This window comes from Camelus dromedarius, chromosome 16 (genome assembly GCF_036321535.1).
Source record: "Camelus dromedarius isolate mCamDro1 chromosome 16, mCamDro1.pat, whole genome shotgun sequence".
NCBI lineage: Eukaryota > Metazoa > Chordata > Mammalia > Artiodactyla > Camelidae > Camelus > Camelus dromedarius.
Window position 1 is genome coordinate 22,180,807 of NC_087451.1, and position 24,551 is coordinate 22,205,357.

At 46.4% G+C, this 24,551-nt stretch overlaps 1 protein-coding gene across 1 annotated transcript in view; it reads left to right on the forward strand.

Moving 5' to 3' along the window:
- The window catches only part of DNAH9 (dynein axonemal heavy chain 9), a 273,515-nt gene that overhangs the window by 220,685 nt on the left and 28,279 nt on the right, over positions 1–24,551 (forward strand). The window contains exons 55-61 of the mRNA XM_064495271.1: positions 972–1,176; positions 3,035–3,199; positions 4,419–4,559; positions 6,399–6,569; positions 8,244–8,366; positions 15,191–15,384; positions 17,501–17,649. Coding sequence (XP_064351341.1) covers positions 972–1,176; positions 3,035–3,199; positions 4,419–4,559; positions 6,399–6,569; positions 8,244–8,366; positions 15,191–15,384; positions 17,501–17,649 — 1,148 coding nt within the window. The remainder of the gene's footprint in view (positions 1–971; positions 1,177–3,034; positions 3,200–4,418; positions 4,560–6,398; positions 6,570–8,243; positions 8,367–15,190; positions 15,385–17,500; positions 17,650–24,551) is intronic.

A 24,551-nucleotide genomic window follows, 5' to 3' on the forward strand; every position in this document is an offset into this window, starting at 1 on the left:
AGAGTCAGCTGCACTGCCGGTCCTCTCCGAGGAGCCGGTTCACGGCCCCTGGTGGAGCCTGGACAGACCTGCTCTTCCGAGAACGTCCTCTCCTCAGTTCGCCTCAAAGAGCTCCCCCGAAGCACACCTTTCAGTCTTCCAGAAGCAGAATATTAAGCTGCCCTGGTGTCCGAGGGAAAGTTTTCTGGAACAGCTTCCAACAGCCAACTCATTAGCTCGCTTCAAAATGGCCACAGTGCACCAGCTGGAGGAGCTTTAGAGGGAAAGCGGTCAAAAAGCAGGCTGACTTCTAACCGTGAGCGTTTTATTGACACCAGTCATCTGAGTTCTGAGAACTCAACTGTGTCGATTGGATGAGCCTGTGTTGCTTTGGGTGCTGGTCGCTGACCAGGGCTCAGCAAGGGTCTGCCAGGAGGAGGAGGGGGAGGAGGGGGGGGAAGGGAGGGACAGCTGTCAGGAAGGGCTGCGTGGACTCGGGAGCCTCACCCACCGCCCAGGCCGTCGCTCACCTTCGCATATCCTTCGGGTGTGCTTATTCACTTAATTAGCCATTTCCACCCATAGAAGCGATGCTTCATCAGCCAAGAGAAAATGTAGGCCCTACTGCTACCCCGTAAGTCGCCTTTGTGCAAGAAAGGTGCCCTTCCCTGCAAACGCTTTACCGCCATCTGCTGGAACTGTTTCATGATGTGCTAATCTATGCGGCCGCAGAGTGACCGGCTCTCCCTCCAGCCGTGCCTACAAAATCAAACGTGGTGACTGTGGGAGAAAGTCTGTCACCCTCCACCCCTGCTCCCCACATGAGGGCAAACGGGGATCCTAGGGCTCAGTCTGTACACGCTTGGGAGGAGCCCATCTGAATACGATGACGTTTGCTATGATCTTGCAAAAAAAAAGAAAAATCTATGGTCTGTCCCTGACCAGACCTCCAAGCAAGGCACCGCACCTTCACATGAGCCTTTGTGTTCCAGGTTCATTAAAATCGGAGACAAAGAGTGTGAGTACAATCCTGAGTTCCGGCTCATCCTTCACACCAAGCTGGCCAGCCCTCACTACCAACCCGAGGTGCAGGCTCAGGCCACCCTCATCAACTTCACCGTGACCAGGGCCGGCCTGGAGGACCAGCTGCTGGCCGCCGTGGTCAGCATGGAGAGGCCAGACCTGGAGCAGCTTAAGGTGCGTCGGGTACCCACCAAGGAGGGGAGGAAGAAGACGCTCTGTCACCAGCCCCTGCCATGCGCCCCACTCTGGGAGGGCTGGGGGCTGCTTTTTCAGAAGCTGAGCAGCGTGGGTTCTGCCAGAGCTTGGAGGAGTGTCACCACCATCTAGCCACCTGGAGCCCCATGGTAGGAACGCAGGATGGAGCAGGTCACGAAACAGGAGGTACAGGGCAGCAGGGGAACCCACACGCTCACCCGGGAGCAGGCCAGGCGTGGCCGTCTGGGGACATGCTGGGGCCAATGTGAGGGACTCTCGTCACACAGGTTCACGTGTCTAAGTCCACAGCTAAGTGGGGTCAGTTCTACCAGGGCAGCAGAAACAGCTTCACCCACATTAGGATAGATAGAATCTTAGTCAGCTTGGGCTGCCGCCACAAAGTACTGTAGACCAAGTGGCTTGAACAACAGACACTTCTCTCTCAGTCCAGAAGCTGAAAGTTGGAGATTGGAGGCCGGCGTGGTTGGTTTCTGCTGAGACCCCTCTTCCTGGCTTGTAGGCGGCTGCTGTCTCACCATGTGCTCTCAGACCTCTTCCTTGTGTGCAGAGAGAGCACGCTCTCTGGTACCTCTGCTTATAAGCACACGAATCCCACCACGAGGACCCCATCCTCATGACCTCATTTAACCTTAGAGGCCCCACCTCCAGCACAGTCGCATGGGGGGTTAGGGCTCCAACATAGGAATTTGTGGGGGCACAGTTTTGTCCACAGCAAGCTGTATCCTTTGTCACCCTCTCCTTAGACATGATTAGATTATAAAAGCAGGGCGATGTTAGAGAGCCAGGGGGCTTAGACTTGGGAGATCAAAACAAGGTTCTATGAGGAGGTGACATGAGCTGATTCCTAAACAATCTGAGAGCTTCCAGCACAGAGCGCTCCTGCAGAGAGAAGAGTGTGTCCTGGCTGTCGGGGAGGATGGAGTCACGTGTTCTTAGGAGACAGAAGATAGGCCGGGGTGGTTGTGACTGGAGCCTCCGAGAGGAAAATTGTTCTTGCCACAAACCCAAAAGCAATAATCCCAGGCTGTACAAGAGCAAAGAAACCACGGCTGCCCAAAGTTACATGTGGGCCCCCCACCCCCACCCCAAAAAGAGAGCGAGAGCGCCCAGTGCTTTAGGGTAAGGAGTCTAACCATCAGAAAGGGGAGATGAGGCAGGAGCTGCTTGAGGAGGGCAGGGTAGAGCTCAGTGGCAGAGCTCATGCTTAGCATGCCTAGGGTCCAGGGTTCAATCCCCAGCACCTCCATTAAAAATAAATAAGTAAACCTAATTACACCCGCCACAAAAATATTCAAGCTTTGCTTGGATACCAATGCCCCAGTCCAGGGATGCTCTTGTCCAAACCGTGTAGAACAGTTTCTAGTTGTCTTTTTAAGGCCATCTGTAGGAGAGCTCTTCCCTTTAGGGGCAGTTAAGTGGTGGTGGAGAGAACCCTTCAGAGAGCTCAAACTTGACCCTACCCTCTAACTAGTCCCAGAAATAAGTTCCATTTAGTGACCTGACCGTGTACCAGCACTGTGTCATGCACTGCAGAGCACCCACATGCACAGGGACAGGGTTAACCCAGCTGAGGTTACTGAAGTATTAAGGGGAAACACAGCCCAGGGTCATGTGACTGGTAATTGGCGCCACTGGGATTCAGTTCATCTGCTGAACTCACCTGCTCGCCGTCCCAGGCACTCTGATCTCCTCCCTCCAGTTTGCTATCCCTAAGGGAAGGGACGCCAGCCCCATAATCCTTTATGTATTCAGCTGACCCCAAGAACAGGATGCTCTGGGCTCCTATACCTGACTCTCCCTTCTTTGATACTTGCAGTCAGATCTCACGAAGCAGCAGAATGGGTTCAAAATCACCCTCAAAACGTTAGAAGACAACCTGCTCTCCCGCCTCTCCTCAGCCTCCGGGAACTTCCTGGGAGAAACGGCCTTGGTGGAGAGCCTTGAGGTCACCAAGCAGACTGCTGCAGAAATTGAGAAAAAGGTAAGTCCTGGCAGCCAGGGCTGGGAGGCAGAGGCCCTCCTCCTGGTCCCTGAGTCCAACTGCAAGGAAAAAAAGAAATCAGTGCAACATGTGGCTCTGCCATCTTCCTAAGTTTCTTCTGGAAAATCCAGCTAGGAGGATTCCTGAAGTGCCTGCCTCATCCTGCATGGCGGAGCCCCCACCTCCTGGGAGATGCCCTGGGCAGTTCGACTCCACCAGTGGTTGACGAGCACTTAACGTCTGTGCGGGGCCTCATGTTCCGTACAGGGGTGCTCACCCGAGCCAAATGGATCTGAGAGTCTGTGGAATCGCCCTGAAGCTGAGGAATCACACTGTTGTACAACTTGACAGGCGCAGGCCTGAGAAAACCCACAGCCTACAGAGATCCCACAGGTCTGGTTCTAATGAGAAAACTTCAGTGACTCCCAGGAATCTCAGCTCTCAAAAAACGGCATCACCCTGCAAAACGGCTTAGTATATAGTCCCCTCCTTCATTTCACAGCTGTTGGGAGACCTTTCCTCCCCACTGTGGGGCTGGGAGCCAGGCCCGCCCCTCACGCTCCCCAGCAGACTGTGGAACCGGCGCAGGCCCTTTCAGGTTATCAGGCCTGTGCTCGGACCAGGGGAGTAACTCAGATGCTGGTTCTGAGCAGGGTCTGCTTGTCTGTTAACAGTGCCCGGGAGCAATACACCTTTGAAGGAATACCTTTATTGTCCAGATACCGGGATTTCTCCAAATATGAGAAAAAAGGGTTTGTTCCAGGTGGGGACAAGTTAGGGAAAATGAAAAGGAATGATGGGAAGGCAGGTAAACCAGGTCATACCCATGCTGGGATAACAGACAGCTAAGGTTGGAGTGAGCAGCTGAAAGGAGGAAGGTGCAGCCTTGTCTCCACGACTGCTGTGTGACCACCAGGCTTTACTGCGGGTTCTCATCGCCTCCGTGTCTCTAGAGAGGGGCGTGCGGAGTCTGTGAAACACTCACAGCAGAAGTTCCACTGCCTTGGGCAGGAGAGATGGGGAAACAGACCCCAATGCACACAGAGGCGAAGGTCAGAGACGGAATCGACCGTGTCTGTCTCTTCTCCCTGCTTCCTCCTGTCTTCTTTCTTTACCCTTCTCTTTCACATCGAAGAACAATTACTGAGTGTCTGCTGTGTGCCAGGCATTGTATGAAGCCCTTTGTTGAGTAATGGACCGCTGCTTATTTTTCTAACAGGTGCAGGAGGCCAAGGTGACCGAAGTGGAGCTCAACGAGGCCCGGGAGCACTATCGGCCAGCCGCCGCCCGAGCCTCTCTGCTCTACTTCGTCATGAGTGACCTCAGCAGGATCCACCCAATGTACCAGTTTTCGCTCAAGGTGACTCACACCTGGAGATTTTGCATAATCCCAATAAAGCAGCATAGCACAGCCAGCATGGCTCTCCCTCCATGAGAGCCTGTCCATGTACTTCGTTAGATCCTTAAGATCAGACTCAGGAGAACAGCTACACTGCCCTATCTAATATGACTCAGTGCTTGGGGCTCAGTGATCTGGCCGGAGCTGAAGGCGATGCCACAGCAGGTGTTGGCCTCTGTTGCTCAGTCAGTGCACGTGACATAGAGCAGGCACACCGCTTGCTGCACATGTGGAAGAGGACACCAAGAAATACCAGAAGTGACCCCTGCCCCCAAAGAGCTTAAAATATCAAAGGGGTGATCAAATGTGCGTGTCATTTGTATCAGTTAAAACCAAAGCAGGCCATAGTAATGGTCCAACTTTAAGGTACTTTCCTGATTTCCCTAATATCCTCAAAGCAACTGCTTCACAGTTGCTGAAATATTTCTAAAATCAAAGACGTTAACAAATTGTAAGTACTCACCAAACTTATCTAGGTCATGAAAAAATGAAGACCTATATATTTTAAGTACGTCTCTGAGAGTGTGATAAGGCTTTCTCCTAAAGACCAGAACTGGAGAGGCGTTGGGGTGGGGGAGAATTTCTGAACAACTTCTGTGGTTTAGCCTGACAAACAGAGAGGACACACACACACACACACACAACACAGCACACACCTCATCTGTGAAGCTCAGCTGCTGTCTGGAGGCCAAGGTGTAGGGCTGAGAAATCAGAGGGCCTCCAGGACCTGGAACACATTCAGCTGGAGCCAAACCCCATCCCACAACTCAGAGTCTCTGCAGATTAAATGAACTGCGTTTGTAATATTTTGTGTTTTTAAAAGAAATCCAATACTTGGCATTCTAGTCAGGTCAAAGCAGCATATGAAAGAACTATAAAATATGGAACAATAGTATAAAAGTTAGCACCGTAAGCCTAGTAACTACAGGCTCACGTCCCTAGTCCTGAGAGTAGCTGGACTCTCCCGCAGTGACTAGTCCTGAAAAATGGAAAGTAGATGAAGCCCATGGAAATGTGTGTTCAGCAAAACAGAGGGAAAACTGGAAGTCTGCACAGCCGAAAACTAAGAAGTTCTGATCATGTCTTGATTTTTATTTTCTTTAATGATTCATTCTATTCATGTCACATTCAAAATGCAGCATTCCTAGTATTAATCTTTATAATTAGTCTATATCTAAGTTTAAAACAATGAAAAACTGAATGTGTAGTTCATACAATGTAACTAAATCAGATTATGCTCCCACCATTACAGGAAGGGTCCACGAGAGAGAAAGGACATGTAAGTGGACTCATCAAATGTCTGCAGAGTTACTAGAAACAAAAACAAACAACAGCTGATATCCTGATCATTTCCAAAAGGAAAAGTGATTTAAAATATTCCGAGTGCCTGTTATGTATAAGGGTCTCTTATAATCAGCAAAGTTGTACGAGATACTGATTTCTGCCACCAAGAATTTTATAATCTAGTGGGGAGAACCATCAGTCATAACTGGTTATTGTTTCCAACAAAACTTGTTGGATTTAATGTAATTATTTTGGCCACTGGACATTTATTTTTCACTGACCAAAACTGTAGGCTCTTCTCTCTGTGCCCCATAGCTTTGCCCACTTTGGGACACTGTGATCATTTATATGAGCAAACTAAGACAAGAGTTTTCTTGTTGCCACTGTCCCTTCTTGGCAGGTTCTGCTGGGAAGACGTTTCTGTGACGGGCAGATTGTACTATCTGTCACAGGTAAGACTACTCGCCATGTGCAGAGAGCTGTGTGAACTCCCAGTGTCCTGCCTCTTGCCCCCAGGCCTTCAGTGTCGTCTTCCGGAAGGCTGTGGAGAAGGCTGCTGCCAACGAGAGCCTCAGGGAACGAGTGGCCAACCTAACAGACAGCATCACCTTCTCTGTGTACCAGCACACCGCCCGCGGGCTCTTCGAGTGTGATAAGCTGACCTATCTTGCCCAGCTCACCTTTCAGGTAAGAGTGGGTTGAAGAAATTCCCAGGAAACAGGCCATTTTATAGTGCCCAAACAGCAGGTGTACAGAAACTTTCTTTTTTTGAGGTCAGTTCCCATAGTCTGTGAAGACTTGAGCTCTAAGCAGAGGCGTCAGACAAGAAGGTCCGCTGTCAAACCCACTGCCCTCACCGCTGTCCCACTTGTGGCAGACACGCTTAATCAATCGTGCTTTTACTTGGGGATCCTGGATGATCTAGGCTCTTCCTCAGTGTAGCCCTTAAGCAGCCTCTACCTCTCAACCCAAACTACCACTGAGGATGAAACTGGACGGTCCTACCAATAACTCGATACTTTTTGAGAAGCAGTAAGAGCTTTGTTAGAGTAACCCTCATTATTTACCTTCAAGGTTAGTGTCCCAACCTTCCCCCGAATAAGGAATTGCAGATTTCTTTCTATAGCCATAGCAGCCGTGGCCTGAGAAAAGTCCTTAAGAACTCTGATTCTCAAGGGCTTGGGTGCATCACGGCTGCCGGTTAATGAGAAACCCTTGTCTTCTGCTTATTCTCGCCATCAAAAAACCATGAAAATTTATTTCCTTACAATTATCTTTCTAATCATTGAGGATTGGAATTTTTTCCCGTATATAAATTAGAAGCACAGACTAGACTATCCTGCAGGCCTCTTCCCATTCTGACAGTCCAGTAGTCTACGATCACTTCTGCGCTGACTGTTTCAAAGCCTAAATTCACGGAGGAGTGTTAGCGTGGCTCATCCCTCTCACCCTGTGTACACCCCTCTCCAGCCCAGATGGCAGCTCAGCCATCACCAAAAGGACTTGAGCCCCAGCGTGGACGAATTTCCCTCCTGTCACTCATTTCCCCTAAACCCCAAGATACTTCCACCCCTGGCTTTCACTCTACCCTCATAAACATCCCAGCCTCATTTTACAAGGACCCCTTCACCTCATCTGCTATTTCTAGCCTTTCTCCGTAAAGACTTTTCCTCAAACTAACCAAATTATTTTTTCTTAGTGAGTATTCCCACCTGTAACTTCTCAGCAGAGAACACCTTATGCAGGGGGAAGAACAATCTCCTGAGCACCTCTCAGCAGGAATTACTAGCTCTAACCAAGCCACATGCTTCACCTCCCCTGCACGCCCCTTAATAACTCCCACCTGGGCCTCTGCACTTTCCACTGCCTCCCCCCCAAGGAAGCCTGTCTAAATCTGCCATCTCTTGGCTTCTCCAAAACCCAATTCAAAACCCCTTACAGAAAGTTGAGTCAGACCTACCCCCACCCCTGTTTGCTGGCCACTCCCTATTCTGAAACCCGCCAGCGGGGCTGATTCACATGCGCACTTCTATACATTCATCTGTGTGTGTCATCTCTTCAGTTAGATTGCAGGCATATGCTTCATGGCATTTATGATTGATCCATAAAGCCCTTGCTTACCAAGATTCACTGGGTGCATTTAGGTCACGCTGATACCTGGGGTGCAGACAGAGGCACCCAGAGGCGATCTGCACAGATACGCACTTTGTCCCACTCCCCTCTCTTTCAAAAACCAAAACTGATGGGCAAGCTCTAGTGTTAGAAGGAGCCATCATGATGCTGAGTGACAACCCTGAAGGTCTCCAGGACCCTGTGACCGCCACCAGCTAAAGAAATCAGTGCTGTCTTTCCACATTGCAGATTCTCCTCATGAACCAGGAAGTCGGTGCAGCAGAGCTGGATTTTCTGCTTCGCTCTCCAGTGCAGACAGGCATCCCCAGTCCCGTGGAGTTCCTCTCCCGTCAGGCCTGGGGTGGCATCAAGGTCAGTGCCAGTCCCTAGGGAACAAAAAGTCAAGTCCTCCTCTCCTGGAGTTCTCTCCTGGCACTTGTCCCAGGAAGTCAGCAGGACTCTTGTGGGGGCTCACCATGAGCTATGTTAACATCAGTGCGCCCCTCGGCCTGCACCCCTACAGCAGAGCTCCCCTTCCCGGGCCTCCTGGGAAGGCCTGGCAGAGGAGGAGAAGGTGCGTGCTCATCTGAGGGCTCTGCCTCCGGGATGCAAGGGAACAGCAGCATCCTGTGGGTGTCTCTGACTCGGCTGCCACGCACGGGGCTGGGGCGCGGGCTCCTCTGCGGGGCCCTGGGCTGGGTGCAGAGGCTGCACTGGCACTTCCACGAAACGGGCAGATGCCAGGGCTCTGCCCAGGCATCCGTCTCCATGGGAATCGTGACAGCCTCAAGGCAGGGGACTCACTCCAGCCTGGGATTCTCAGCCGTTAATAAGGGCTCACATTTATTGAACACCTTAGAAGTGCATTACCTTACTGTATTCTCATGGTCACCTGGGCAACAGGTATTATTTGTTCCCATTTAACGTATCAGGAAACTGAGGTCATGCCTCTTTTAAGTAGCACATCCGGGAGTTGAGTTCTGGTCTGTCTGGTGGTAAAGCCAGGGTTTTTTTTTTCCGCCTTGTTATTCAGCTTAGTTTAGTTGGATTCTGTGAACATTGACTAGATCACCACTGTGGGCCCTTTCATCAGGGACCGTGCCTGCATTCACAGGGCCTGACGTGGTGCTGAGCAGTAAGCGTGCACTGGGTGAACACCAGCACCAGAGTCCAGACTTGCTCCCCAGGTGAGCAGCTGCCCAGTCCCCACCGAGATGAGCCCCCGGCAGGTGTGAGGACCAGCATTGGCACAAAACGAATCTCATTTATGATCTTGCGTTTGTTGTCTTTTATACGTGTTTGGTACCAGGAAGAAGTCTGAGTCTGGAGTAATATGATTGGCTCTGTCTCTCATAATTCTATTTTTTACTGATTTTTTTTGAGATAATGATTATAAGAAATAAGAGATTATCCTTTGTACCTCATTTCCCCCAGAGTCCCGTCTAACATTTCCGTTGCATAATATCACATCCAGGAAGTTGACATTGATACAGTTCGCTACTGTCTTCTCATTTCACCTGTGTTTCATGCATATGTGTGTGTGTGTGTGTGTTTAGTTTTATCATGTGAAGATTTGTGTAATCACCACCACAGTCCAGATCCAGAAAACTCCATCTGGTGTATATGTCGCCCCGTTATAGCCATAACAGCCTCCCTGCTCCGATCCCTAATGCCTGGCCACCACGAATCTGTTCTCCATTTGTATAATTTTCTCATTTCAAAGATGTTATATAAATGGAATTACACTGTATGTAACTTTGGGGACTGGCTGCATCACTCAGGGTAACTCCCTTGAGATCCATTCTAGTTGATTTACTTCATAACAAAAGCCCAGCACTTAATCATTTAAATGCATGCTGTCCTCTTCAAAGGAGTCATCCTGGGAAATTTGAGGCTAATTTCATTCATGCTACCATTGCCCAAAATGTTTTTCTAACTTTTTTTTTTTTTCAGAGTCTGTAGCTCTTCTTTTAATCATCTTTAGGGCTATTATCTAAATCAAGAGTCACCAAACTTTTTCTGTACAGGGCCACAAAGAAAGTGTTTAGGCTTTGAGGGCCAGACTCCATCACAACAATTCAGCTCTTCCAGGGTTGCACACAGTAGGTAAGCACGTGGAAATGGCTGAGTTCCAATAAAACTTTATTTACAAACGCAGGTGGTGGGCCAGATTGTCCCTGAAAGCTGCAGTTTGCTAATCGCCAATCTTAATAATAAAGGTGTGACTTGAATTTTATATATTAACTTCATCTATCATTGTGAAGCCCATCCGGCAGATGAGAAGGGGAGTAACATGTTGAGAAAGAAACTAGGGGGCGCACCATTCATGACACCAGTCAAAACCACAAAGTTACAAAATGCCTAAGACTGATTACAGTAAGTGCAGACCATCTGTGTGGAAAACCATCGGCCTTTCAAGGCTACATAAGACAAGACATGAATGAAGAGACACACTCTAGATCAGCACTGTCCAAAAGAAATGTAATGCATGTCACACGTCATTTAAATTTTTCTATTAGCCACATTAAAAATGCAAAATGAAAAAAATATAAAATTAAATGAATGAAAGAAATTTTAATAATGTATTTTCTTTAACCTAATATGGCCAAAATATTACCATTTTAATATGTAGTTGCTACAAAAATCATTAATGAGATATTTCACATTTTTGTAATAAATCTGAATTCTGATGTGTATTCCCTTACAGCACATCTCAATTCAGATACTAAATCTTCATCAGAAATACTTGATTTGAATTTAGATTTTATAAAATTTAGAGTTAAAAGAGTTGATTCATATACCCAAATTGTTTCAAGCTTATTTAATGGTTCTCAAATTACTAAAGCAAATTCCAGTTTCTAAACTTAAATTTTAAAATAATTAAAAGTAAATACAAATAAAAATCCTGTGTTGCAGTCACACTGGCCATGTTTCATTAGCTCAGTACTCACAGTGGTCGGTGCTGCCTTGCTGGACCGTACAGCCCCAGAGTGTGAGGATAATGACTCACAGTCTGACGCCCTTATGGGAGATAAATTCTGGAAAGCACTTCTGAATGAGCCCATTTGCAGAACTGGAGCAGCAATGGACAGGAACTAGTGAACACAGGCTCTGGAGTCAGACATCCCTGGGTGTAAGTTCAAGTTTGAGTGTGTGTGGTCTGTGACATGTGGTCTGAGACATTGTTTCCTTATTTGCAGGATGGCTCCCCCCACACCTTCCTCACAGGGCTCTGTGGACACATCAACGCCCAGTCAGTGGAAGCTGATTGTGGTCGTGGTTGTGGCCGCTGTATCTGTCTCCCAGCACTGCCTTAACAAAGCGCCACGAGCCGGGTGGCTTAAAACAGACATTTATCCCCTCAGAGTCTTGGAGGCTAGACGTCTGAAATTAAGGTGTTAGCAGGTTATGCTCCCCCCTAAAACCTCAAGAAGATCCTTTCTTGCCTCTTCCAGCCTCTGGTATCTCCAGACATTCCTTGATTTGTGGCAGCCTCCCCCCACCCTCTGCCTCCGTCTCCATGGTCCTTTCACGGTCACCCTCCCTCTGTGTGTCTCTGCGTCTCTTCTCTTCTCATAAGAACATCAGTCATCTTGGATCAGGGCCCACCCTACTGACCTCATCTTGACTTGATCACATCTGCAAAGAGCCTGCTTCCAAATAAGGTCCCCTTCGCAAATCTGGGAGGTTAGCTCTTTAACATACCTTCTGGGGGGACACGATCCGCTTCCCACAGTTATGATTATTAATTTCCCACCTGTAAGGTGTACATACACTGCGGCTGACAGGGTCGTGCCTGATGGAGTCTGCCCAAGGAAGGAAGAACTTTGAGGAACTGTGAGTCGCCCAGTTGGGCCGCGTCCAGTTGTCTTTCTCTGCCTTGTCCCCTAAAGCCCTCTGCAGCAAAAGCCATAGAGAGGAAGTGATTCAAAAGCGCTCTTTACTGCTTTCAATTTACGGAGCTCAATTCAAAAGCTACTGTGCAATTTGGTTTCTTTCCTCTTCTCACAAAATGGATTGTTTGCTTTGCTTTGCTTCACTCTGCTTTTCTGCTTTGTTTTGTGGGCAAAGCTCATCTGGCTGTTCAAAGGCTTTTGCGAACAAGTGAAGCTCTATTTCTCTCTCTCTGAGTTTTGTTATGTGGAGCCGCACAGTCCAGCCCCATCAAACCAGGCGCATCCGGGCCGTGAGCAGGTGCCACACCACGCAGAGTGCGTGCCTGGTGCTGTGCCTTTGACAAGTACTCTTTTTAAGTGTTCGGTTGGATTTTTGCCTAAAGAAACAAAAGTACAATTGAATGGGACATGATAAAACAAAATATTTTAAAAACATCCAGTCTGATGAGGAAGATTGATTGTCTTGTCTCCCCAGAAGAACTAATGAGCAGGTAATGAATGAACTCTGTAATAAAACACTGCTTTTATTGGTAGCCTCTGTAAGGATTTATAAAGTCTCATCAAATGTTGAAGTTTAAGGTGATGGGCATGTTCTGTCCTTCACTGGAAAATCTCATCAGCAGTGCACGGCGCTGTTAGCCTTTGGAAAGGGCCCTCACTCCTCCTCCGGATGCCCATTTAGCACAGCTGTACTTTGCTGCACCATCCGATGTAATTAGGTTAATTAGTCATTTCCATTTAGCTTATTAGAAGGCTAGAAATCCCTTTCCCTCATTTGGAAGATTAAATGTTGCAATTGTGTTCAACCCAGAGCCTCAAGAAAGCGGGTTTCAGATGCAGCCATGGCAGCTGGGAGCCCTGATCATGGTGTAATTTCCGCAGTTTTGTGGTGACACCAGAGGGGGTAATGGGACTGCAGGAGGGTTAATGGCGACACAAGCTGGGAAGAGGGGCTAAAATGCCTCTGAAAAGAAGATGAGGGTTCATTCCTCGGCACAGAGAGAAATAATTACCGCGGCTGCAGCATTGCTTAGCCTGTCAAGGGTCCTCCTGCTGGCTGCCCAGCTGTCAAACTTTATTAATGGAGCGTTTCGGAAGTGCTGGCCGCCCCTAGGCCCAAGGCACACAAAGATGGCTCAGAAAGCTCTTGCCCACAGGGAACTCTCAGTCTTGCGGGAGTGACAGACTAGCACACCAGCGACTGCAATTCGGTAGCTAGAAGAGCTTCCGGAAAGCACCGGGAGGGGCTCGGCAGTCGGCAGAGCGCTCGCATCTGCGTTAGAGCGTGGACCACGTGGACAATGATGACTCAGCCTCATTTTCCAAATGAGAAAATCAAAGCCCACAAGGGTTTGAAAACGGACTCCAAGCCACTCTCGCCCCCTGGCGCCCCCTGGCGCCCCCTCCGCCGCCCACACACCACTCCGCGCGGCTTCTCACCAGAGTGGCAGGTGTGTTCCCTGCTCTTCGCGGTCAGGGTGAAGACTGCAGGCCACGGAGCCCACCTGAAGAGGCACATAAAGACAGGACGTGTTGTCCACGTGGGAGAAGAGCCAGGACGAGCCCAGGTCATGTGTCTGTGTCCTTCTCCAGCCCGACCTTCTCCTTGTCGCGCTTCAGACTCCTCCACGCAGTCACCCTGACGCATCAGGCCCCACGCTCTCCCTACTCCGGACTTTGGCTCCTGTAGGTCTTTCCCGGTAAAATGCCCTTCCCTCCTCTCTGCCTCTCTCTCTGCCGGGCAGAATTCTACATGCCTACTAAGTCCTCCCTCATCGCTTTCTCTTGAACTTGGGATGGTAAGCTCCTCGAAAACCCGTGTGTTTCTGTTCATCTTTGTATTCCCAAGTACCTGGCATGTCGTCAGCATCCAGTAAATATCAAATGAATGAATGAATGAATGATCTCAAATAACTAGAATGTACAAGTTCCTTAAAATTCATGGCACTGTGGTGGGTGCTTTGGACACAGTCTTTTAATCTCGTTGGAGAGAACAGACACACAGGCAGAGCTGGGCAGTCCTGGAACGGCTGCAGGTGACCGGGTGTCTGAGTTGAGTGGTGATTATGGAGCCCTCTGAAGAAACAGGACGGACCCCCGCCCAAAATGCGGCGCCGCTGTCCAGACTGATGAAGCCTCGCATGTACCTGGAGGGTAGAGAAAGTCTGTTACTCACATTGTGAGACTTTCTGGGCGGAGCAGGGGAGCTCCAAGCAGTCTGAAAATGGCTTGAGAGAGCCAGGAAGCCCGGGGCTTGTATGGGAGTTGGGGGAGGGGAGGCAGGGGCTGGCGTGGCACAACCTCTCCCCAGCACCAAAGCGGGGAGGAGCCAGGCCTCCCTGTCAGCTTGCCCCCGATGTGGAGCTGAAGAGGGAGGGGGAGGGGTGCGCTGAAAAGCGATCAGCAGTCAAACAGCCAAAAAGTGAGTCCGTCTCTTTATTAAAGACATCAGCCAACTCAGTGAGCAGTTCTGAATGGTCCACAAAGGAAGGGTTGGGAGGGCTGTGGGTTCTGGGTTGGAGATGACGGACGTGGGGGCGTTCACTGACTTTGGACAGGACTTTAACAGCTTATGGAACCTTAACACACAATCATGACCAGCACAAGGAAAGAAAGGAGTGGAAGCTGGTGGAGAAGAAAACAGGACCTCTCACGGTGACAGTGGTGTGAATGAGGCACTGGGGTGGGCACTCTTCCAGGGCCGAGGGCAGGCCCACGAGGACAGAGTAGGACGGCAGGAGGCCACCTGGCTGACCGGGCGGATTGGGGGGAAGCCCGAAATGAGGAGATTTAATTCACAGGCTATGCATTTGGACTTAATCCTTATGGAAGCAGGCGACACATGGAAATTTTAGAGTTGGCATTATCACAAAGACAAATGATCCTAGAGACACTTTGAGAGAGAAACTGACAGGCGTTGCTGGCAGCATGAGTACAGGAAGGAAAGGGAGGAGCCAGAGACACCGGGGTCCCGGCTCCATAACCAGGACAGTCATGCATCCCCTCTGTCCCTCTCTCCCTGCGGGGCCCTCCGGGCAGCGGCTGCCCAGGCTCTCCTGCTGATTGTATGCCAGGCACCTTATTTGCTAACCTTGCGTACTAAGGGGGCAGTTTACTGAAGGCGAGCTGATCAAAAGCCTTGCTCTTCCTTGCATTCACCTGGGGGAAGACACAGGTCTCCAGGAAAGATATAAATAAGACAGAGTTATGTCTGTAACACCATCTTGCCCCCCTACCCTATGTAAATGACAGCTTTCTGGAGAAATTGCATGTCAGAGCAAAATTCTTGAAAATTTTCAGGCACTTTCCTCAATGGAAGAATTCTGTAATCTGGATCGGGACATTGAGGGATCTGCCAAGACCTGGAAGAAGTTTGTGGAATCAGAATGTCCTGAGAAGGAGAAGCTCCCCCAGGAGTGGAAGAGCAAGACAGCCCTGCAGCGCCTCTGCGTGCTGAGAGCCCTGCGGCCCGACCGGATGACCTACGCCCTGCGGTAGGCGCGGACGTGGGGGCGGGCGGGCGGGCCGGTCTCCGCGTGGCCACGCTCCCCAGTCTGCGTGCACGGGCCACGCGTTTATAGTAATGGGGGCCTTTGTACCAACGTCCAGAATCCCATGAGGCCCATTGCTCTGTCTCCTCCACGTATTTTCTTCATAACTAAGCGAACCGTTTGGAAACAGGTACTCATCAGTACCAGCATCGGGAAGGATACTGATCCATCCAAGGTGGCAGGAGACGGTGGGACCCAGAGAACAGAGGGAAGGCTTATTCTTGGCAGGAAGAACATCCTTTTCATCACAAAGAAGAGAGAGAGAGAGATGGGTGTGGCTGTAGTTGAGGATTTTGTCTGATGACTTCTGTTTGCTCTGAGAAATAGGAAGCAAGACTATCGTTGCGTTTGTGTGACAGGGGAAGTGGCAGGGTTGAAGATTTGAGGAGAGTGCAGAAGGCATGAAATAGGACCTGTGAAAAATGGAAGAAGGCTGACCAGGGGAACTCAAAGGGTTCCCAGTGGCACTGAGGGCCCACCTGTTAAGACCCTGTGTTTGTATGGCACAGTCCGCACCATTGAATGGTCTTCTGCAGCACATCCAACAGCCCTGGGGTAGATTCAGAGTTAAGCTGATCTGGAGCATGGGTCGTTCCAAGTTGGTGTGTTGGAATAAGAGTTAGGGAGGTCTGAGGTATTGGCAAGAGAATGATTCGAAGTCATAGGCCAGGCAGTCTGGAGAGACAGTGATTAGTCTGGGGCTGGAGGGTAGGAACAGGAATTACCTAAATAGGCGTGAGAAGTCTTATTGGCAGGATTTAAATGTTCTAAAACTGGATTATGATGAAGAGCATACAATTCTGTGAACTTATTAAAAAGTATTAAATAGTATATTAAAATGAGTGAATTTTATGATACGTCAATTGTATCTCAAGAAAGTTCTTTTTAAAAAAGAAGTTACAGGCCATCGAGTATATGCTGGATTGAATAAGACTTGTAGTGACAAGAAAAAGGGGATTGTTTAAAAAAAAACAGGGAGGCCAAGATACTGAAAATCCTGCATTTGTGGCATCAATAAAGGCAAAGAATAAGTGAAGTAAGGGTAGATGACTAAAAAGAACCGTAAGGAGAGAAGGTTTTGGTGGGGTGTTTCCATTTATGGTTTCAGACATAGAAAAGGTTTCCAAGTAAAGACAAGGTTGAGGGTTTGGCCAAGGAATCAGGTGGTTGATGTGGGGACGAAATGAAGATTGTTGAGAATCTGGATTGTCCACGTGATGCTGGTGTCACTCAGGCTGGTGGAGTGACAGTCCCTGAGCCAAGAGTCCACGTGATCAGTGAATGAGTACGGTGACCAAAGGAGTCGTAGATGACACTGATGTGCAGGGGTCGTGGGGGACACAGCCAGGGCACATGAGCCTCAGTGGAGCCACAGGAGCGGGGACGTAAAGATTTAGAAGTCATTGTCACCTGTGAGCAGGACCGTGATCCACCACCCAGTCCTGAGACGTGGCAAGTGTAGGAGGATGAGCCCAGCTGAGGCAGCTACAGGGAAAAAGTGTCCTTGGAGGAGAGTGACGGCCAAGAGGCGGGCCACAAGGTCAGTAAGTGGTTGCAGCTGGAAGGTTCTGCGCAGCGTGAAATGGACACGGAAAAGGAGCGTTGGTAAGTGGCGTGAAATGAAAGGAAGCACAGAGCAGGAGAGAGCGTAAGGGGAGAGGTGCCTGGGGACCTTAAATCGTGGATGGGGACAGAGGGTCATTGGGCGACGAAGTGAGTGGTTCTTAGCTGCCTGCAAGCTTTCGGAAGCATTGCTCCTTGCAGTCTTCTGAGGGAGGGTGGTGATGTAACAGGACATCCAGGCTTCACGGAGGAGTTGGAGGTGGCCTGGATGGAGGGATGCAGAAGGAGCCCTGATCTGGGGGAGCAGGTGCACAACTAAACACAGGTCTTAGGTGTTCACTTCATCAGTGAGTGGTGTGTGGTGTTGGTCCTCGTGCTGAGGCTGGCTACCAAGCCCGTGACCTTGAGTACATCCTTCGGTGACAGGAACCTCTGTTTCTCAAATGTTCTTATTCTGTGACTGATGTACAGACACGTGCCTTTGTTTTTCTGGCAGAGATTTTATTGAGGAGACGTTAGGAAGCAAATACGTGGTGGGAAGAGCACTAGACTTTGCAACATCTTTCGAAGAATCGGGACCAGCCACTCCCATGTTTTTTATCCTGTCTCCGGGGGTGGACCCACTGAAGGATGTGGAAAATCAAGGTGAGAAAACCTCATCCCGGAGCCAAGCCTGCGCCAGCCCCATGCACTGTCACCTGCGTCTGGCGGTTTCTCTTTCCCTGATTCAAGGCTCATTTTACGATGCTCGATATTTGCTAACCATACAGAAATCAGAGTCATTGCTGACCCAGCACCAGGGGATCATGGCCAGAGGGAGGTCTGCTCTGGGCTATAAGATGGAATCCACAGCAGATGGTGCATGAGGAGACCTTGTCCCACCACGCACTCACCCACCTTTCCCCTACCATAGCTGGAGCAGTGGTTCTAAAGTAAAAGTCCGATCTTTCACAGGCTCCTCTTGCCTTCACGATAAAGTCCAGACTCCTCAGCGTGCCTTACAGGGAGCTTCGCCCTCCAGCCCCTCCCTTCTTCTGCAGCCTCCTCAACATTATTAGTTTCCTGTTGCTGCTGGAGCAAACTATCACAAACTCAGAGGCTTCAAACAGCCCTCGTGATTATTTTACAGTTCTGGAGGTCAGAGGTCACAAAGGGCCTTATTGTCTCCCTCTTTTTCCTATAAGGACCCCATGATTATATCAGGCCCATTCATGTAACCCAGGATAATCCCCCCAGCACGGGGTCTTTAATTTAATCGCACCTTGTAGGGTTCATTTTGCTGTGTGCACTCACATGTATTCACAGATTCTGGGAATTCATACACGGACATCCTTGGGAGCTCGTTATTCTGCCTGCATTTCCCTACTCCTTCTTTCTCTCTCTATGTGGAAGCCATTACATTCTCCCAAGCACTCAGTTTGTCCTCTGGCATCGCCTTCACCAGACTACCTTCTACTCGTCCTTCAGACGTGAATTTCCATGCCACCTCCTCCAGGAACCCCTCCTTGACTTCCAGGGTACTAGGTTTCCCTCCCATGTGCTCCCAGAGCGTCCTTCTATCTGTGTATCACACTGTAATTGTCTAGTGACTGTGGTGTCTTCACGTGAGTGTGAGAGCTCCTTGGGAATAGCTGTCCTTTCCACCACTGTGCCCCCAGTCTCAGGCACTGTGCTGTCCATGTTGTAGGCACTCTGTAAGCAAAAGTTAAATGAAGGAGTGAGCAGATGAATGACTCATCAAAACTGTAAAACTAGCAAAACTATAGCATGTTACAAAGTTAAGTAAAGACTCAATGGGAAAACTCTAATTCAAAAAGACACACGCACCCCAATGTTTATAGCAGCACTATTTACAGTAGCCAAGACATGGGAGCAACCTAAATGTCCATCCACAGATGACTGAATAAAGAAGATGTGGTATAGATATATGCAATGGAACACTACTCAGCCATAAAAAAGAATGAAAGAATGCCATTTGCAGCAATATGGATGGACCTAGAGATTATCATACCAAGATTATCATACTAAGTTAAGTAGGTCAGACAGAGAAAGACAAATACCGTATGATATCACTTCTATGTGGAATCTGAAGAAAAATGAGACAAATGAAATTTACAGAACAGAAACAGACTCCCATACATAGAAAACAAGCTTATGGTTACCAAAAGGGAAAGTAGTAAGGGAAAGACAAATGAGGAATTTGGGATTAGCAGATACACACTACTTTATATAACACAGATGAAAAAACAAGGTCCCACTGTACAGCACAGGGAACTCTATTCAATATCTTGTAATAGCCTATAATGAAAAAGAATATGTATGTGTGTAACTGAATCACTATGCTGTACATCAGAAACTAACACAACATTGTAAATCAACTACATCAATTTTTAAAACTCTTTTTAAAAAATTACTTCATCTGTTTAACAAAAAGTGAAAAAAAAAGACTCAATGAGTTTTTATCGAGCCAGATCCTTATAGGTAAGAATCCAGACCACGTAATACACCACCACAAGCAGTCTGTTATTCTATATGCAGTGAGAGGAATGTGCACCATATGCCTGGTGTGTGGCTGTAAAGAGTAGGATCTGTATAAGGAAGAGAATTATCTTATTAACTAATTTAATGTACGTTTTTGCAATCTCTTAAAAAGTTCAAATAGCATTTTTTTTAAATACCAATAATAACTAATTTAAAATGAAAAGCAGCAGTTCCAAGCGCCAGCCCTTCCCATACCCGGTCCCCCCGCCCGGACACTGTGCTTTTGCCCATTTCTGGATTTATTCCTTCTGATAGTTACTTCTCTATTTGTTACTAATAATTTATATCACGATTTCTGAATTTATCAGTTTTCAGTATCTATTTATTCCCTGATAAGAAAAATAAGAATTTAGCTCCCATTACCGCCAACCAGGACTTTCTGTTTTCTCCTAAATTTTTAACAGCTTTGCTGAGATATAATTCACATACCATACAATTTGCCCATTTAAAGTATACAATTAAAATTTGTTAATATTTTCACACAGCTGTGCAACTATCACCACAATCTAATTTTAGAAAAAGTTTGTCTCCCCAAAAAATAACGCTGTATCTATTAGCAATCACTCCCTATTCCATCCCATCACCTCCTCAGCCCAAGTCACCACCAGTTTACTTCCTGTCTCTAAAGATTTGCCTATTTTGGACATTTCCTATAAATGAAATCATGTGGTCTTTTGTGGCTGACTTCTTTCACTTAGCACGTGTTCAGGGTTCATCCACGTTGTAGCACATGTCAAAACTTCATTCCTTTTCATGGCTAGATAATATTTCATTGTGTGGCTACCCCACGTTGTATGTATTCATTCATCACTTGATGGATATTTGGGCTCATCTCTTCTGACAATTGAGAATAATGCTGCTTTGAACATCACTGTACAAGTTTTCACGTGGACATGTTTTTAATTCTCTTGAATATTTACCTACGAATAAAATTTCTGGGTCACATGATAACTCTATATTTAACTTTCTGAGAAATTGCCAGTTTTTGAAAACAGCTGCACCATTTTACATTCCCACTCACAGTGTATGAGGGTTCTTATTTCTCCCTATCCTCATCAACACCTTTATTGTCTGCTTTTAACTAGTCATCACTCAGTATCCGCAGGGGGTTGGCTCCACGAACCCCCACATATACCAAAATCTGTGGTTGCCCAAGTCCCTTATATAAAGTGGTGTGGTACAGTGAATACAGTCGGCCCTCCATAACCATGCTTATAAAGCCCGTGAATATGGAGGACAACTGTGTATTTTTTGAAAATAATCCTCATATAAGTGCAGTTCAAACCTGTGTGTTTCAAAGGTCAGCTGTACGGCTGCCATAGTTGGTAGGAAGCAGGGGCTCGTTGAGGTCTGAATTTGTATTTCTGAAATGATTTTAACAGCTTTTCATGAGCTTATTGGCTGTCAGTGTGTCTTCTTTAGAAAAATGTCTACTCAAATTCTTTGCCTATTTTTCAAAAATTGGGTCATCGTTTTATCATTCAGTCGTGTTTTATTGTTCAGTTGTGTTTTTTTATATATTCTGGATACAAGCTCCTTATCAGATACTAGATTTGTAAATATTTTATTCCACGCTGAGCATTGTCTTTTCACTTTTTTAACGGTGTCCTCTGAAGTACAAAACTTTTAAATTTTTTAAGTCCAACTGTTTTTTTTTTTTAGTTACTTGTGCTTTGATATTGTATCTAAAAAAAAAACCACTGTCAAACTAAGATCACAAAAATTTACTCTCCTATGCATTCTTCCAAGAGTTTCATAGTTTGGCTATTCCATTAAGGTCCACGATCCACTTTAGGTTAATTTCTGTGTGCGGTACAAGAACGGGTCCAACCTCATCCTTTCACATGTGCATATCCAGTTGTTGGCATCATTAGTTGAAAAGAGCATTCTTCTCTGACTGAATTTCCCTGCCCCCCTGTTGAAAATCAATTGACCATAAATGTAAGAGTTTATTTCTGGCCCTTAATTCTATCCCATTGATCTTCACATCTATTTGTACGTTGGTAACAGTCTTGATTACTGTAGCTTTGTATTAATTTATGAAATCAGGAAGTGTGAGTCCATGAAATTTGTTCTTTTTCAAGATTGTTTGGACTAGTGTGGCTCTCTTGCATTTCCATTTAAGTTAGGATTTAGAATTTCTGTTTTTTTCTTTTAAATTACTGGGATTTTAATAGGGATCAAATTGAATAATGTTGATCAATCTGAGTATAACTGTCTTAACATTATTAAGTCTTCTGATCCATCAACACAGAATGTCTTTCTATTTATTTAGGCACTCTTTAATTTCTTTTAACAGTATTTTGTAGTTTTTGTACAAGTCTTGCATTTAAAAAAATTTATTCCTAAGTATTTTATTCTTTTTTGATTCTGTTATAAAGAAAATTGTTTCTTTGATTTCATTTTTGGAATGGTCACTGCTAGTGATTTTTGTGTGCTTTTATATATTGATCATCTATCCTGCAACCTTGCTGAAATTGTTTATTGGTTCTAATAATTTTTAGTGATTTTCTTAGGATTTTCTAGATACAAGATTATGTCATCTCTGAAGAGAGATAGTTTTACTTCTTCCTTTCCAATCTGGATGCCCTTTTCTTTCTTTTTCTTGCCTAATTGCCCTGGCTAACATTTCCAGTATAATATTAACTACAAACGCCAAGTTTAGACATCTTTGTCTTATTTCTGATCTTAGGGGAAAATCATTCCATATTCACTGTTAAGTATGATGTCAGCTGTGGGTTTTTTGTAGATGCCCTTTATCAGATTGAGGAAGTTGCCTTCTCTTCCCAGTTTGTTGAATTTTTTTCTTTTTTGTCATGAAATGGTGTTGGATTTTCTCAAGTGCTTTTATTGCATCCACTGATATGATAATATTATCTTGTCCTTTATTCTATTAATATAGTATATTACATTAATTGATTTTTGTAAGTTAAACCTACCTTGCACTCCTGGGATCCCACTTGGTCCTGGTATATAATCCTTTTTGTATGTTGCTGGATTCAACTTGGCGATGCATAGCTGAGGGTTTTTACAACTATATTCCTAAGGGATATTTACCTGTTTTCTCTCCTTGTAATGTCTTTATCGGATTTGGGTATCAGGGTAAGTCTAGTAATCTATACATCAGAGTGAGTTGGGAAGTATTCCTTCCTCTTCTATTTTTTTTTTTTTATATTTTGTCAGAGATTGGTATTAATTCTTCATGAATGTTTGCTGGAATTCAGTGGTGAAGCCACCTGAGCCTGAGCTTTTCTTAGTGGGAATTTTTTAAATTACTAGTTCAGTCACTTCACTTGTTACAGATCTACTCAGATTTTCTATTTCTCCTGAGTCAGTTTTAGTCATTTGTTTCTTTTTAGGAATTTGTCTATTTCATCTAAATTATCTAAATTGTTGGCAAATACCTCCCAAACTTTTATGTCTATATTAAAATGTTTGGTTCCTCTATTTACTATGTTCACTTAAATACTATTAGTAAAGCAATTTTTTATTCCATGAATTTTAGATAATTTCTCTTGACTTCCCTCTGTGTAAGCTGAGGCATCCATATTCCAACTTACATCAGCTATGCTTTTATTTTTACATAGTCAGGGATGAATATATATTCTACTCTGTTATCATCATTAATTTTACTCTAGTTTAGTCTGTGGGTTAATTTTAATACTTGAAAATGACTTATATCATAAATAATGTATATATTATTCACTGAAGAGGCAAGTAAATGTTGTAGGATTACATTCCCTTTTTTCTGGATCCAGTAATCTCTAGGGGTCTCTCAAATAAGAACGTTATCAGCATAGAGGTTCAAGGTCATACCAAATTGTAGTTTGATTCACATTTAGATGATCTTCTTGGGTAGCGTTTAGTTCTTCCTGGAGTGTCTATAGGCCTTTTCCTTGTTCTAAAGAGAAGAAATACCTGCCGGCTCTACCAGTATTACTGCTGTCTCACACTTCTTACTCGCTGCATACGTGAATGGAATCCACCTTATTCTTCTTGAAAATGCTCTACCTAAAGCCCACCTACATCTTGTTCTAAAAAAGATAAATTGCACTTTAGCCTCCCAGGAGCCTGTCATTCAGGTACTTGTTTTCTTTATCTTCTTATTTAGTCCTGCTGTCTTTGTACCTTATGTCTTGTCTTTTCGATTTTCGCCCTAGTTTTGCTAGCATGAGTCGCCAGAAAAAAACCACGGGATATAAAATTTCTGAATCCTTGGTTGTCTACAAAGACTTCAGTTTTGCCCATGTGTTAGTTTGCTAGTTCTGCTAGGTCCAGAATGATTTTTACTCAGAATGTGTCCACGCTGCTCAGCTCTCCTCTAGAATTCACTTTCATTCACAGGAGGTCGTATGCTAGTAGGGTGCTATTCATCCCTTGTTTCTTTGTTGGTGCCCTGTTTTTCTTCCCTGGAAGCTTTAGGATCATCTCTCTACCTTGTGTTCTGAAATTCCATGAGCTGTGTTAGCTGTGGGTCTTTTTCATTCACCTGCTCGGCACTCAGCATGCCATTTCAAGTGGAAGAGTCAGACTTCTCTTTATCTCTGGAAATTTTGCTCTGTCATTTTTGGTAAACATGACCACCATTGATCAAGTTGCTCATGCCTGAAACCTGGGGATCAGTCACCCTAGACTCCTCCTCCACCACCACCACACTCAGTCCTGCTGGTTCTGCCTCCTGGTGTGTTTAAAATCGGTCTAATGTCTGTGTCTCCATCGTGCCTGCCTCGCCTGAGTCAACACACTCTCTCTCACTTGGACTATCACAGTAGCCTCCTAACTCACCCCTGTCCTTCTCCCCTACCTGCAGTCTTTGACCTCTCTGCAGCCAAACTCATCTTACAAATCTCAAATCTGATTGCATCACTCTCCTGCTTAAGTCTCTCTGGTGGCTCCCCATTGTTCTTAAGGCAAAGGTACAATACTATTAACATGGTCTCTGTGACCTGTGTGGCCTGGCCTTTCCGTTCAGCCTTGCATCTTACCTTCCCCAAAACTCACTCTAC